This window comes from Pygocentrus nattereri, chromosome 16, assembly GCF_015220715.1.
Source record: "Pygocentrus nattereri isolate fPygNat1 chromosome 16, fPygNat1.pri, whole genome shotgun sequence".
Taxonomy (NCBI): Eukaryota; Metazoa; Chordata; class Actinopteri; order Characiformes; family Serrasalmidae; genus Pygocentrus; species Pygocentrus nattereri.
Genome location: NC_051226.1, coordinates 18,906,400 through 18,923,541, shown reverse-complemented (window position 1 = coordinate 18,923,541; position 17,142 = coordinate 18,906,400). Strand labels below are relative to the sequence as shown.

The 17,142-nt window shown below is 39.6% G+C and overlaps 1 protein-coding gene across 1 annotated transcript; it reads left to right on the top strand.

The window, feature by feature from the left end:
* Positions 1 to 816: 816 nt before the first annotated feature.
* Positions 817 to 15,717, top strand: ccnjl (cyclin J-like). Its single transcript, XM_017698529.2, has 6 exons — positions 817 to 1,385; positions 2,209 to 2,303; positions 6,223 to 6,433; positions 13,041 to 13,340; positions 13,670 to 13,829; positions 14,678 to 15,717. Exons 2-6 carry the CDS (start codon positions 2,226 to 2,228, stop codon positions 15,147 to 15,149), a joined length of 1,221 nt encoding a protein of 406 aa, XP_017554018.1. The 5' UTR covers positions 817 to 1,385; positions 2,209 to 2,225; the 3' UTR covers positions 15,150 to 15,717.
* The last annotated feature ends 1,425 nt before the right edge of the window (positions 15,718 to 17,142 follow it).

Here is a 17,142-nt window from a genome sequence, read left to right as displayed (position 1 = left end):
TTATATGTCCAAAAGTTAATAATACTATGCAATCTTTAAACATAAACTGCAAACAAGTTATTTTAACAACAAAGGAATGTACTCCTCTGTGACAGGATGGTTTGCCAGTCGTTCTTTTTCATGGTATTTGAAACATAAATCTAAAAAACTATAAACTATAAATCATATAATTTGTATATAAACTGCTGCATATTGCATATTGTTTATATTATCTGCAGGACTAAAACATAAAGGTCAAACTGTAGATATATATCCGCTTTGGTAAATTTCCACAGGCAACCAGATGTGGGACACGTAGCTGATAGGCCTATGCGTAGACTATCGGACTGGTCGGCCTAAAAGTTCTTTGATCTTTAGAATACGAACAAAGTTTTTTTTGAAAAAAAAAAGGGTTAAAAACGCCATTTTACCTCAGATTGCAGTTGAAGTTTTGGGGCCACACATTATTGTCCACTGTGTGTATGATATGTACCTTTGGATTGAGTAACGAGTGTCAGGGTCCACCTGGTGGTCAACCAGCGATAAAGCGCATTAAATGCCGGGGCTCTTAATTTGAAAACGGTCTAATTTGTTTTAACTCCATTCAACCGAACGCACATACTAGTAAACAGTAAAAGCCAAATAGCCCACATTCAGTTCGCGAAGTACGCTCTAATCAAATAGCAGTTTTTGATACGGTGTAATCTGAGTCACGATAGATGTTACTGGGAAATTAAGATCGTGGTGTAAGATAAAAATATACCGCATAATAAACACATATAAAAATGGACTCCACTCCACTATCATGGAGGTCAGCGCTCATCGATTGGATAATACAACAGGACAGCAGAGTTATACGAGAAATAACTATAGCTATAGTTTGTTTTATGACTGTGAAGCTGACTTAGTCGAATTCTTACATTCAGCAATTACATTCAGGCTCTACTGGCGCCAGAATGTTACCGCTGCACCACTTAAGGTGGACCGGAAAATTCGAGTAAGAATCCAGCTTCAGTCCTTAGTTGCGGGCTTAAGGGCGCCTGAGTGCGTGTTAGTGGCCCTGGACTCCTCCCCGTTCTGCCCAATCATTCTGCCTCTCACTGCAGTCTCATTAGGGTGTCCGCTCTGGCCACTGGGGGAAGCCACACGGGACGACGAGGAAAAAAAAACAACACAGTCGTCTCTCTAATAAGTCAGACTTATCAGAAAACACGCTCGGCAGCGAGGAAAACCTCATCCACATCGCAGTGTGTATGAGGTACATGAAGAGAAGCTCGGCCAGGCTTTCCTTTCTCCACGAATGAAAGGTGCTCATTCGTCCGAAGGATACACAGAATGCACCAATTCTGAAACAAAGGGGGTCTGGAGCGTCGTGGTCTCTTCAGAGGAAAGACACGGGCTGTGAGGTAAAGCTCGCTCAAACTGAGCGCTTCTCGCGTTTTTCAGTGACTGTTTGCTCTGCTTCACACTCTGTGAAGTTGGAGGACTGTTAGTTGTCGAGTTTAAGTTGGGTTTTGAGCCACCACTCTGCCGACTTCGTAGCGCTGTGGCTGTGATACGGGACGCGTGGTAGCGGCTGGTTTACCTCTGGCTCTTTAATTTTGAAATCTGGTGCGGTGCTCGCTTTTACTGCAAAACTCGCTAGCGTTGCTGTGTCTTCAGACGGGCGAGTGGTTGTTCGCTGACTGAGGCGGTGTTATATGTGGGGGGAAAAGTAATGTGGTATGATGGCAACTACACAGAGATACATACAGGCCGGGTTATATTGTAGCCGAGCCCGAGAGTCACTGCTTTCAGCAACTTTGTGAACTCTCACCGGTGTGGACTAAAGCTGGTGTGGCTGTAGATCGAGTAGACTTTATTTTACCTCATTGAAAAATGTTTGTAGTAATGTTACAGGAATATACAGGATTATAAGTAACTCCATTGTAGTTCAGTGTAAATACTACACCGGTATTGTTGTGAAACACCACACGACTGTCCTGAAGTAATGTAGCTACGGATATAAGATAATGTATAAGAAAAATATTCTAGGTTGTGATAGAAGTTACACAGCATTACATAAACCTGTAGTTTATTATAGTATTACTGTAGGTCTTTTTGTGAAGGATTTAACAAAAGAAAACCTCTTAAGAAGTTTAAAATATTAATGTGTATGTTAAATTTTGTATACCTCGTATACCTTTTTATTTTCCAGAAATAATGACTAGTTTTTGTGTTTTATTCCAGGCGCCGGCCCTCTCTGGATGGGAAAGATGGAGCCAGAGGGACAGTGGTGGAAAAGCCAGCTCGCAGCAGACATCCATCAGGCTTTGAGAATTAAGGTGAGTTTTCTTGGCTTAAACTTTGTTTACCCGCAAAACTGCCATCCGTCCATTTATTTGTCCACCTACATTTTTTCACTCATTTGTCTCTGATTAAGCCAGAACACATCAGAGTGGTCTGATTTTCAGCAATCTTTGAAGCAAAGGTGTGAAATGTCACATGTCCTATAGAAAACATCCCTCCATTCCCCTCCATCTGACCGGTGGATGGTGTTTCTGCCCTGCAGTAAACCTCAGAAATGGTACCATTAGAATGAGTTTGTCTCGGTCACCATTTCTCATTGTTTAAAGCCCTGTGGTTAGGAATGCACTGGAAATTACATGCCAGTTCTGAGATCCTGTATTTCCCATGCATATACATAAGCATTTTATAAATGTGGAAATTAGATCTACATTCACCTGGGTTAGCATTCAAAGTGTAACTTATTTTTTGTAGAGTTACAGATGACAATGTTGTATCTGCATGTCATTTTTTTTTTTTTTTTTTCATAATTGTGATGTTCTGTCAAATTTGTAATGAATAGACCAACAGTAATGGTTAAATTACTGTGGGGGGTATATTTCTCTATTTACTTCTATTAAAGTTAATGTTTTTCCTCATCCTGTGAAGTTACCTTTTTGGAGGTGTGATGTTTTGTTCTTACAGTGGCAAAATGCAGAAAAAATGCACTAAAGTTCTGTTCACCTGATGTTTCTAATCTACTAGAGTACAATTAATATGCCATTAAGTTTAGGTTAGCAATACTAGTTATCTATTAGAAACTGTTTTTAAGCAAATCATGGCATCATTGAGTATCAGTAGGATATAAAGAAAGTACACTGATTTAACACTTACTAGCAGTTAAATAGCTGCTTTTCTTACACAAATTAAGATGTCTTATGTGTGAGATCTGGGAAACGACTTTAATAGACCAGAGCCAGCTGGACTCATAGAGGAGTTTGCTATGTACAGACAAGCTGAGGGGAACTGCGAGGAGTGGTGTGTAGGAGGATGAGTGCATTTGCTCAGTCTGGCCCGTTGTCCTTGAAGTGTATGTGCATGTCGTTCTCTTATTGTCTGACCTGTTTATGGGGGGCTGTATATCTTGCCCACATCCGGTTAGGAATGTGAAGTGGAAGTGTTCTGCTCGTGTTTGTTTGTACTTGAGTTTGACTGTTCAAAAGAAGAAGGCATTAAGTTCATCGTTGCTGCTAATTGTATCTAATGCCAGATAAATGTCTTTTCTGTTACTGTCAGAGAGAGAGAGAGAGAGGGCTATGAATCAGAAAGCTGGTAATCCATCTGTATTTCAGATACTGGATAGGTTTGGTAATTTGTATTTTGAAGGCTACGTCTAGACAGTTTCCTTCACTAATGGTACTACACTGGAAGCTGTTGAGCCCAAAGTTACAGGCCATGTGTGATGTATGTACAATTATGAAACCACCAGTCTTTTTCAGTGTAGATATGAAGGAATTGAAATCATAAAAAAAACATAGCTACAGTTCAGTTGCATTTTATGAGGTTTGAGCTGGGTATGGTTCCACTCAAGCTCTGATGTACCATGTCTTGCACATGTTTGGTAAGCATGGAGAGTTTTATGTTTTGCCTGTAAAAGCCTCTATTGCAACCTCATGGAAATAAGTAAAAAAGAGCAGTGCTGCTAGGCAGATACAGCATATTGTGTGGAAAGAGTATAAACAAATCTTTTGTAGTGTGTTTTACTTACTTCATTACTTTAACTACCTTAAATCTTTTTGTTAATAAAAGTTGTTAGCTTTTCCCAAAATGTTTGTTCCCTCTTTCACCATTGCAGCACTTTACTAAGTATGAGTTTTATGCAGAATTAAAGCCATCTGCACAGCTGTTTGAATAAAGATTTTTGTGGAAATGTACACAAGCCTTCATTGTGGCTGTATTAACGCATCAGACTAATCCCTTTGTGTGCTCTTGTGCACATTACTCAGTAATGGAATGCAAAAATATTTTATGGAATTAATCATTGCACAAATCAGCAGAGGTTCGCTCCCTGTTTTGCATAGACGCCCCCCTCCCCACCCCCCACGTTCCTCTGTGTATACTGTCTTTATTTCCTTCCCCTGTTGCTGAATTGGTTGGATTTATCAGCCTGTTTACACGTCGCTATAATGACAAATGGCTCCTTTCAAATACTGGTGAATATAACATGTCTGCTCAGCCTGGTACCTTTTATTTTTATCTTTAAGTGAAAATGAACACGTTTTCTACAGAGGACACATCTCTGCACATTTAAATGCACAATTATTGTTAATTTGCTATTTGGGGATAAACTGAAACATAAAATGTGCCCTGTGCAAAAGTTATGCCACATTAATATATGTAATGTTCTAGTTTTCCAATATTTTAAACTAAGCTAAAACTAGAAAATGCTGTATTTCGAGTTGCTTACTGTGAAAGATACATTAATATTTCAATGAAAAGATCAACAAAACATGACATTTGTCCAGGGGTGTTTAAACTTTTGCACATGACAGTATGCTCTGCAGCAGTGTTACTAGGGTTACAGTGCATATGCTATTAATTGTCCTAGGCTAATGGTTCCAGTAGTTTACTTTTTCTTTGTTTGTGTTAGTTAAAAGTGCTTGAACTGGAATTTCAGCCATTCCCTATCTCTCCTGCAATAGAAGCAACCTAGTGAAAACGAACGCGCCAAAGCGGGGGAAGGCGTAAGATGAATGATTGAACTGGTTAGGCTAGTTTTACTTCTTGTGCTTCTGCCACTGTATTTTATTTAGAAATTCTTTCAAATTGCCCAATCAAAAAGATATTCTCACTTCTCAGATTAACCACCTTAAGAATTATGGTCGTGTTTAGCATGGAGACGTGTAGTTGACAAACTGAACGGCCATTCAAGGAAAGCAGCAGCTGTAGAGTTGTCTGAATTGTGGACGGCCTCCACAAAAGGGCTGCTTGAGAGGGTCAGGGCCCAGCCCCTCACCCCCTGAGGGACAGATGGTTGGGGAGACATGGCGGCTGGGCCTGCAAAGGAATCAGCTCTTCCTGAAACAGCCATCATAAACCAGTGAACATTGCTGGCCAGTTATTGAACGGTGTTATGCATGTTAAGCTTCCGATAGGATTTAATTTGTTTTCAGTAGAACTGCATGATATGTGGTTTATTAATCATTACTGCAATGTTGGTCTTCGTAATATGGATATTACAGAAGAGTGCTGTATGCAAATCCAATACTTATCCCAATACTAATATTTTGTTCCTTTTGTGCAGACCTGACCTAGTCTGTGGCATCTGAATTAATCTGATACACAAAACAAAATCTCTGCTTTCTTTTCCCATCAGGATTTAGCTAGTTAGCTGACGTGATAAAGAAAAGTACATTATTTGCAAAGTTTGGAGTAATGGAAATCTCTGGAATTTAGAGATTGAGGCATGATACTACATTTGTCTGATACTGTACCTTGAGGATTGCCTGATAAGCAAGTGATACTTACTTCATGATACAATATTATTTCTTTAAAAATTACTGCACTTTAAAATCAGGTGGTTTTTAATGGAATTGCTTCATTGAAGATGGGCATCTAAAGGCAGGCTGCCATGTGAAAACTACCTAAACACTTTACTGCAACAAAGAGTCAGTTAACATCACATCACCCAGTGTGAATGTGAGCTATTTCTGGCTAGATTTTTTTTTTTTTTTTTTTTCCGGTGTCCAATGCAGCATTTTCCTGTGATACTCGCCTGGTGCATGTACCTGATATTAAATCCAAACCATCTCTAAATTAATTGTATAGTGCTGTGTTGATGCTCCTTTCAGGTTGGCCTTTTTGATGATGATGATAAATATATTTTTTTTCAGATGTAAATAATTTAAAAAAACATTTCATTCTTCTCTGTTACCATGCCTCTTCTTCCTCTCATTTATTTCTCTCCCTTGTTTTCAGGAGCTGAAGTTGCCCACATACCATGCCCATTCCCCACAAATAGGAATGAGACGTTACTTTGCTGACCTGCTAGCTGTCCTCAGTAATCGCTACCAGTTGTGCCCCACAGCGCGACACCTTGCTGTCTACCTGCTTGACCTCTTCATGGACCACTATGATGTAGCTGTGAGGCAGCTCTACGTTATAGCTCTTTCCTGCCTGCTCCTAGCCAGTAAGTTGACCAGTTGATTTGAATTCATAGTTTGTGTTCTCTAGCTGGTACGATACCCACAGTAGTATCTTATACCACAAGGATGCTCCTTTATGCAAAATTTGTACTCTTATAGTATTGAATGAATTGCTGCAAAATGTCTGTCATTTGATAGCAAAGACAGTGAACTATTAATCATGCTTGTCCCAACATCTCTTGGCTGTGTAAACTACACATCATGAACTTAAACATTAGTCCTAGAGTGTGATTCTTGTTGCATCATCAAGAAGTCACAAAAGAGTTCTAGATATATAGTAAATATAGTATTATTTAAAAAATGAAGACCGTATAATATTGTTAGGGTTGAAACGACTCAATATTCATACAATTAGGTTCAATGCAATGGGATGGTTTCTTGATTTCAAACACTTCTGCATAAAGAAACAGTGAGCAGTTGCTGGAATTCTGCCTAACGTTCCACTTTTAATTTATAAGAACGTTCCGTATTATAAAAACAATATTTCATTTCATGCGGTAGCTGCAAGGTAATATGTTTGCCCTGAGGTAATATACATTTACAAGGAGTGTGCTTTTCATCCTTGCTGTCTATTGAGGTAAAGAATAAGCAATATTTTCAGAGGGATGGTCTACCCTTATTAATGATTTGCTTATTTATTTTATTTTGTGCAGTCCAAGTAGTATTAAAAGGAGTACTTTATTTGCTCCACTTTAATGCGCATATTGAATTGAGAGGCTTGTATAAACCAATACAAGATACAGTACAAAAAGATAAAACTCGATGCATTTAGGCATGTAGAGCTGGTCAAGACAACTTGCTATAGTGCAAACCGAACATCAGAATGGGAAAGAAAGGTGATTTAAGTGACTTTTGAACGTGGCATGGTTGTTGGTGCCAGACAGGCTGGTCTGTTTCAGAAACTGCTGATCTAGGATTTTCACACACAACCATCTCTAGGGTTTACAGAGAATGGTTTGAAAAAGAGAAAATATCCAGTAAGCGAGGTCAGAGCAGAATGGGCAGACTGGTTCGAGATGATAGAAAGGCAAGAGTAACTCAAATAACCAACCAAAATCTCTGAGGAATGTTTCCAACACCTTGTTGAAAGTGTGCCACAAAGAATTAAGGCAGTTCTGAAGGCAAAAAGGGGTCCAAACTTTTACTTGTACTTTTACGTGTACCTAATAAAGTGGCATGTGTATGTATAAGCTATCAAATTTGGTATAGTTTAGGAATGGGTGTCAGAATCATTGTATCTGTCAAAATAAAACGATACCCTGCACTCATGATCTTTGGCTGGTTAAATGTGGTTAGCTCAGTGTTTATGTTGATTTTCACACTGTAGTTGACACTGCAGACTGGTGCTGACTGTGCTGGGTGCTGTGAAAGTGCTCAGTGCTGCCTGGCAGGCAGCTGCATTGTGCTCTGTGGCAGCTGTGTGCAGAAGAGGCCATGGCCCCCCAGACCCCTCAGTTTGTCTCCAAGGCAACTTTCTCATGTACAAATTCAAAGGTCCCCTGCTTTCCAGAGCTTAGCAATTACAGCTGTTCTGGCATGTGTGGATGTAGTTTCAGATGTGACTCTGACTAGAGGTGGACAATGTGACAAACATTTTAAAGCTGTAGTTCAGGATATTTTCACAATACGTATCACAATATTTTTTGCCACAAAAAAGACATTAGTAGTGTTAAAAAAATGTCGAAGCTACAACGATTTGTATTCAGTGTTTCACATACTGCAGTGCACTAAACAGTTAAGCTGGACTAATTATGCTCAGTTTGTGTTCAAAAAAGTGTATTGTTTATCACAATAACAAAGTATTGTCACCTCTACCTTTTGACATATGGCTGAAGCTAGGGGGGATTTTACTAGTGGTGTGGCCACATTGCCACATATCGTTGGAAGATTTATTGCTCAGGAAACTGGCAACATTGACTAACCATCTATCAGTGCTTAAAGCAGTGCAGCTAGATGTGTTATCAGCTACTGCCATGTCTGCTTACAACCAAACAAAATAGCATACAGATGAGATACAGGGCCTTGCTTGTGTGGCAGTGTGTTGCCGTGTAGCATGGTTTACAATCTGTACCGTAAATCTAACCCCCACAGAATAATATATTGCATTGTGGGAAATTGAGATTAGAAACTTGGAGCGCACCATATTTATAAAAGTATTAAATGTACTTGTGTGTATGTGTTTTTATATACAAGATATAGTGTGTGTGTGTGTAGTCTAACAGCACATATTGTAGACATGACTAACTGCATCAGTATTGTAGTGCATAGTGAAAAGTGGTGAAAAATGGAAGAGGGGAAAAATATATATATATATATATATATATATATATATATATATAAAGCTGCAACATTTTAACATATCAAGAGCATGGAATACCAGGAATGTTCTGAAATCTAAGCTTATTTTCTATTAATAATGAGCACTCTTGTTTTCATTTGTGAGATTTTGGGTCTGTGTGTACATTTAAAACTTATTAGCATTCCTGGACTTGTAATGTTTGATGAAAAACAGTGTTATACTGCCAGGCACAAAGCCCTCTGTGTTTCCCCCTGCACTTAAAACATGGTTCAGTTTGTTTGTTTTAACAACAGCCTCTTTAAGTCCAGAATCTTTGTTCCCTCCTTCGGACGCCCATGAAGCGCCTTATGTCTTTGAGGAAACGCTGTTTGGGCTCGCTGGCAGTTGGCACTGTGCAGGCATTAATTAATTGCGTTGGGCTGAATGAATAATGACCATGCTGATGATCCGTGTTTAAAGCATCCCACCCTTCCCTGACTCATTGATTCATGCGGCTGCTGCTATTGTTGGGTTGCTTTGCGTGCTGCCTGCCTTCTGAGTGCGGACTCTGAGAGGGGCAATAGAGGTCTCCAGGCCTAACCCGGGGGACGCTGCTATGTTTCCATTCAGGCCAAGGACATTATTTATTTTGACAAATGGAGGAGGATTGCTCACTTTGTATAGAACCATATGCTTGACAGAACTCATTAAGTATTTTTAGATAGTCCTGCTTCAATGAGAGCTTTTTAATTTCAGTTTGTCACTTTCTACATTTGCTTTGTTTTCAAAAAAACCCAGAAACCTCCAGGTCCCTTTGATGTGGTTTCATCTGGGCTTTCATCTGTTTGTCTGCCTAAGAACAAGTCTTGTACCTCAAGTTAACTCTCTGGTGTAAAAGATTTTCGAGTGCATGCAGGACGCAGCATGCCGATAAAGTTGAGACTAACTGCTGACCGCCCTTACAGCCAGTGTTTTGATAGTAATGCCTGAGAGGTGGCCTTGTGCAGGTCTGAGTTATGCATGGATGCACCCTAGCGTCTGGTGTTATCAGCTGTGTTTTTGTGTGAGTGAGGGGGAGGAGAGTAACCTTTAAACATGCATGCTGGATTTCCTCTCATGTGCCTGGGAAGCACTAGGTTTGTTATGCTAACCAGTTTAGTACATGTCTCAGCACAATGCCTGTCAAAAGAGGTTGACTTTAAAGAGTTACATTTTCTTTAGCCAGTCATGGGTCATTCAAAATGGCTGGTATAAATGGCACCCCCACATTTTTTGTGATGTTTTCTGACTTAATAAGCTTTTCTGTTTTAAATGTGCAGCGTAGTAACTTCTCTATAGCTTGGCTAATGTGGTGAGCACACACCTTTTTGAGAAAGCAGTGTAGAGTATCCAGTGCTCTCTTTCTCTCTCCCACTCACCCCCACCCCCCCCTCATCCCTCTCCCTCCCTCAGGCTGAGAGGAAGAGGGGGGGTGTCTGAGCAGCCTGGAGGGGCATGTTTGAACTGAAACACACAGCAGGGGTCCCTGATATTCAGATTAGTGTGACGGACGTCCCCCTGAGGTTTGATGCTAATGAAAGGAATTAATACGCCCCAGATAATTGAGGAAAAAAAGTCTTGTACCATGGGTACTAGAGAAATAATGTCAAAAATACATCTATGAACGTAAAAATTAGATTAAATGTACAATTGCATTATTAATACAAATGTTAAATGTATTATCTGTTGAATCACTGAATGATGTGTGAATGAAAAGAATTAAGATAATAAGAAAAGCTGATGTTAGCAATGTTACCATGTTAGAAGAATTGCTGTTGAAGTGGGGTTTGATTTGTACACTGTCAACTTGTTGCACTTGTGCATCTTGTACATTCCTTAAAATTGTGAACAAACTGTACTTTGAATGGAAACTCAGGTTAAACCACAACTAATGCTCAGTTTTCAAATATATAATAATAATGCTCAAATATCTAATTAAAGGTGTCGTACAACTGTTTTCAGAAGATTTTCGTCTAAAACATTTTATCTAATACATTTTATCTGTGTAAAGTTGGAAGATGTGCTAACCATTTGGGTTTTCATGCATGGCACGTAGTAGGTGGAAAATGCTCTCCTTTAGGAATGCAGGTGTGACCACCGTTTTGTAGGGAATTTTTATTGAACCCCTGTTCCTTGGCTTAGGGTCCCCTTCACACCCGCCACTGATCTGAAGACTGGGGCCCCCCTGTGAGCGCTGAAGCATGAGCTGCAGAAGTCATAGGTCATGGGGCCTTTATTGTTGGGGTGTCCGACTGCAGGGGAAGTAATACAGGGGAGCTCAGGACTTTGCCATAAAGATATTAACACCTAGCACAAGAAGCAGAGAGAGAGAGGGAGAGAAAGGAGGGGGAGCGAATTGGGGAAAGGAATTTGAGTCACCACAGGCCAGTTGCTCTCTCTCATTAAAGGAACATGCAAAATGCTTCCTCTGGTATGTACCTTAATCATTTCAGCATGCCAGTTTTAAAGATATAAATGGTGTACATGGAGACATGTTTTTAGAGACGACCTTATCTGATTGTAACGGGCGTATTCAGAAATGAGCTGAACCTGCAGATGCATTCTGTTTCGTGAACGCACTACCCGATGAGGGATTTCAGTTCTAGTGTCTGTGCTGGTTGCTTGTTCTGGCTGGCAGAGCGACATCTCTGAGATAGCTTGAAATGCCAGCAGTGAAATGTGTGAATAGAGGTTCTTAAAATTTAATGGAGATTCAGGATATTTTTGTTTTGTACTTTGATCTCAATGTACATGTGTCATTACAGAGTACTTTGCACAAAAACTTGTTTTCTAATCTGATCGTTTATGGAAGAAATGTTAGTGTCCCCCCCCCCCCATTTATTTGTAGTTAAAAAGCATATTACAATCAAGGATTGCCCAGTCATTTTTATTATATTTGGCATTATGCAAGTTAGCCCTCTAACTCTGTGGTTCCTGAAGTCAGTCCCATGGATACCTTGTTTTTGCTACTCAAAAATGTCCAGTGGCTGCTTGCATAAAAATCTTGACATAAAACAATCTTGACCTATTAACTGTGGACCGATGACGATGTTTGATATTTTACATGCATATATCTGTCTGCTGATAGATGAACATTTATAAAATGTAGACACTGGGACTCCCATCTACCCTGGTTAGCATTGTAGAGAAATGTAACACTTCCTAGAATGCAGTAAAATGAATACAATGCAGAAACACAGCTGCCCAGCATCTCTGAAAGTTTCTACTTTTCCAAAGTATAATAAATATTTCAAATAGTTATTTATAACGTATCGGACAAAATTAATTTAAAACATTTTATGCAAGTGACCACTGCATTTGGGAACCCCTGCTTTAACCAATCAACAAGCTTGAGTTCCTGTGTGTGTGCGTGTGTGTGTGTGTGTGCATGTGCGTGCATTGATGAATCAAAGTATTCCACAAAATAATTTTGTTCAAAAGCGCATCAATATTTAGAATCAATGATATCAGATCACTGATTTGCACATGCATGTATCATCACTGTCCAAAGGAAAACAAGCATCTCCAAAATGGTAACTTAACAGAAGAGGCCCAAAATGTTCTTTAGTTTTAATGCACGTCAGTGTAAAGATATTTTATTCCAGGTCATTTTAGAGCATTGCTACTGGTCCATTCATCATGGAATTTTCACTTGATGTAAAGGACAAACAGTAGTGTTCAAATGATGTAGAAAACTGAAAATCAACAGAAATGAAGATGCTTGTTTTTCTTTGGACAGCAGTGATGTGTACTTTTGATGTGCTGAAAGGCATATTGTAATTGCGCTATGTAGTAATATAATCACAACTTGATCACTGTGTGTGTGTTGTTTTTTATGTATGTATGTATGTATGTGTGTGTGTGTATGTGTATATGTGTGTGTGTGTGTGTGTGTGTGTGTGTGTATGTATGTATATATATATATATATATATATATATATATATATATATATATATATATATATATATATATATATATATATATATATATATAATTGTGTGTGTGTGTATATATATATATATATATATATATATATATATATATATATATATATATATATATATAATTGTGTGTGTGTGTGTGTGTGTGTGTGTGTGTGTGTGTGTGTGTGTGTGTGTGTGTATGTTTTTTTTTTTTTTGTTTTTTTGCGCTCTGCACATCACTTTTTAAAAAATTTGTTCTGACTACATATTCCACATTTTCTGCAGTCTCTGGAAGAAATGTCTTCCTGTTTAGGTGATGAGTGTCTCTTTTTCCTCTCGTCTGCCTTTAGGTAAGTTCGAGGAGAAAGAGGACCGCGTGCCAAAGCTGGAACAGCTGAATACTCTGGGTTTCATGTGCAGCCTGAACCTGGCTCTCAACAAGCGTGACCTCATCAAAATGGAGCTGCTGCTGCTGGAGACTTTTGGCTGGAACCTATGCATGCCCACGCCTGCTCACTTCATCGACTATTACCTCCACGCGGCCGTGCAGGAAGGTGACCTGCATAACGGCTGGCCCCTGACCTCACTGTCCAAGACCAAAGCCTTTATGGACAAATACACACACTACTTCCTGGAAGTCTCCCTACAAGGTGGATAAGCAAAAACGTAGTGTTTATTTATTTTGTTTAATTAATAAAATAATACTATAGTAAAATAATACAAATTTAAATGCATGTATGTTAATCATTTATACCATAATGTTTATGAATATTCCTATTTGTAATTAGTATTAATTTTATTAATTAATAGTATTCATTAACTAGTATTAATTAACTAGTATTAATTTATTCTTTGATGTGTAGAGAGTGGTGTAACTTTCAGTTTAATCATTTGCCTGACTGCTGATTAAATGGATAACTGCTGAAAAAGGCCAGTGAGCATCATTTCCTCAGACTGAATAAATTCATATTTTTTCCAGACCATGCCTTTCTGAGCTTTAGACCCTCTCAGGTGGCGGCAGCCTGCATTGCAGCCTCTCGCATCTGCCTGCAAATCTCTCCCAGTTGGACCACAGTGCTCCACCTGCTCACGGGCTATTCCTGGGACCACCTGACCCAGTGCATCCAGCTCATGCTGCTGTAAGTGTATGCTGCACCCATTTTGGGGCTTTGTCAATATCAGGATTTTAAACACACATAAATGTTAGTGATGTAAAAGCACATCAGTTCTTCATGGTGCATTAGTGGGAAGGTTGTGTGGTGTTGTTCTATTTTTGTGTGTGTTTTTGTTTTTTCTTTTCTTTCTAATGTTTGTAATCTGTTATAATCTTCAGTAAAGTACAATGACTGCCGCTCATCTTGGATCACAGGGCTAAAGAAAAAGATACCTGTCAATAGCATCACATTTGAGTGCTCTTTCCCAGCTATAACAATAAACAATGACATGCCTGTCTAGCAAGCTAACAGCATGATCAGTGTTTCACAGCAGCATTGCACTTATCAACTACAGGAACATGACAAGATCCAAGTTGAAATTGTAAATTGTAAAACAGCAATTAACAAATGATCTTATATCTTGCCTGAATGTTTGTTCAGATAAGCTGTTAATCTAAATCTTGGGCTAGATGTACATAAGCCATATCTTTGCCTTTTTATGTTTTACTTTCAACCTTTTGGTGGTGCTGTTGTTCTTGGGTCCACAGAAGAGGAAGTGAAATGATGTGGATGCCAAAGATGAAATGACCTTATTTTGATGACTTTTGTCTTTGAAAGAGAGGGTGGGCTTAGCCCCACTAGCTAAGTGGACATTTTGTATGGCCAAAATAAAAAATGGGCTTTTTTCAAATAAAATGGGTGCACCAAATTGTTTACTTAAGAATTATAATCATATGAGGTCAGAGATTGCTTTCTTTAATGTAAGTAAAAAATGTAATGTAGAATAATTCTTAATTCGTTTTTTTCATATTATATCTTTTGTGTTCTTACAGTGCACATGACAATGATGTAAAAGAAGCCAACAAATCTAAATCATCCCCCTCGCATGGCCAGGTGAGTCTGCAGGCGCAGGCCCATGCCTCCCCTAGTCCGGCTGCCTCGTCTCTGCAGAGGCAGCCAGCCTCCAGTTCGCAGCAGCTGCTGCTGCAGGCAGGCGCTTTCTCGCAGCACTCCCCTGCTCTGTCACAGCTGCACATGCTGGCTGAGTGCCAGGCACTGGGCCCTGTGGGCTCGCGGGACTACCTCCAGCCACACCATTCCAGCCTGCTGTCCGCCTCTTTGCCGGCCAGCTCCTTCCCGTCCTTCCCCAGCCTGGCATCGGGCCTGTGCGGCCTGCCCCTGCAGGGCCCTCTCTCCATGCAGGTGGGTGTGGGGGCTGAGCCTCATCACTGTGTGGGCCTGGCCTATAGTAACAGCTACCTGGGATCCCATCACACCTTCACGGCCAGCTGCTTCGATAGGTGACGCCAGGAGAGGGAGGACAGACTGAACTCGGCCCGTCCACTGTTGTCTGCCCTCTCTTCTTCTTCTTCCACCACCACAGCCCCCGGCACAGGCCTCGAGGGACTCCGGCTTAGCCAGAGGCGCAGACTTTCCAAACAGAAAACGCGCAGCCGAGCAGACCCCTCAGAGGTCATAGTATTAACTTAAAACAGGCTCTCACGTGAAGTTTCTTTTTTGTTTCCTTTTTTTCCCATGTGCAGGTGTCTGTTTCTCCAGGTATTTGAGAAAAACATCTTGATTGGAAAGACTGGAAAACATTGGTGACTTTAAAATAACACGTTATGAATTTTCTTCATGGTAACCTTCATGGTAAAAAAGAATTCCAGCACCAGGTATTTGACAATTCGACATTTTGAAAACATTCCACTGGAGCATATTATGTCCATACAAAGCCTTAAGAATAGAAACAGTGGAGATCCAGATTGCTTTTTTGAAAAATTAAGAAGTCCTGAAATTTCACACTGGATTTACTGTGTCGTCCTTTGATGCTGCTGCCTTAAAATGAAATGATGGCTTTATGACCAAGAAACCTGTCTCCCTTTTTGGTATCGTTTACAGTGACAACCACATATCAGGGATGCACAGACTACTTGAAAGGAAAGAAAGTAACAATGCCATTGAAACAGCTGATGTTTGTATGAAGCGGTTAATTTTTTAATTTTTTTTTTTTTTTTTTCTCTTTTTTTTTTTTTTTTTTTTTTTTGATCTGCTTGAAAGAAGGTGAAAATGTCTGTAGAGAATGTTGATATTACACTGTGCCGCTCTTGGCTCATGGCCCTGTCCCTCTGGTTTTCCTGCAGGCAGATGGAGGGGGCAAACCCCAGGGAATAGAGGCATCTGTCCTATCTTCTCTGTAGCTCATGCTGCAGGAAGCTGAGCTTTTCAAGTTTCTTGCCCAGGGGGGTGAAACCCTTGATTCATCCGTGTTAAGCTCACTACAGTTGAAAGATGTCTTCATTGTCTTTTACCTCATCCTTTTAGTCGCTGTGGTCCATGCAAATTACCTCACACGGCTGCTGTAACTTCAGACAGTCATTGTCCATTCATGCTTGTAACTGATAGGAAGTGATGGCTAGAACACATTTATCATAGAGTATAAAATGTTGTAAAGTTCCGTAGTCCATACTACTGATAGTTTTTGTCTTTTTTGGGGAGTTCTGGTTGCCAATACATGGATATCTGTGGAACTTGGTGACACTTTGATGAGTTGAGACAACTGAAACTGCATGTTGAGGAACGTTCTCATTTCGTGGAATGCTGTCATTCCAAATTCTTTTCTGTTGTGAAAATGGGACACAAAGTATAACATTTTAGGATATTTTCCTTTGATGACCAACTCTAAGTGATGCAGGATTTTCATAAAGCAGATTGCAGCACTCAACCTTAGTTTTCATGGCATTGATGTGATCGACACTGAAGATTAGATTAACATTAAACCCATTTCTCTCAGGTTTTGGTGAATTTTACAGGAATGTCGACTGCACAGTGTGTTGTTAACCAGCAGCAAGACCAAAGTGTCTGCTTTATGTCCTGCTAAATAAGCTTTTTAACCACTTTACTGGACTTTGGATCGAAATCATCCTCAGATAGTCCTGAACTTTGAACTACCTCAACATATGCCAATTTTTTGTGCGGATTCTGCAGGACTTTTTTTTTTTTTTAATTATTATTTTAATACATGCTTTCTGATTGGTCACAGAGTCCAGTATGTGTTTTTATTTCCAAAATGTTTTATTCCTCCTTTTATGTCTTATGTTGACGTCCCCTGTTTTATGTAGGTAGATGCAACGTGTTCACTGTAACAACAGATATACGCACTGTTTTGTATTTCAGTTTATTGTAAAGTGAAGCCTCTGTGTGTGCAATATGTAACCATTAGTTTCATCTGTTACTTTAGACTTTTTTTAACCACTGCGTCACTGATTTTTTTTTTTTCTTTTTTTTTTTTCTTTCT

Excerpts from the sequence above, each read along its gene's own strand:
- ccnjl (XM_017698529.2), top strand. The coding sequence starts at position 2,226 with ATGGGAAAGATGGAGCCAGAGGGACAGTGGTGGAAAAGCCAGCTCGCA. Across the intron at positions 2,304-6,222 it reads ATCAGGCTTTGAGAATTAAG|GAGCTGAAGTTGCCCACATA; the intron begins GTGAGTTTTCTT and ends CCTTGTTTTCAG. Across the intron at positions 13,830-14,677 it reads TGCATCCAGCTCATGCTGCT|TGCACATGACAATGATGTAA; the intron begins GTAAGTGTATGC and ends GTGTTCTTACAG.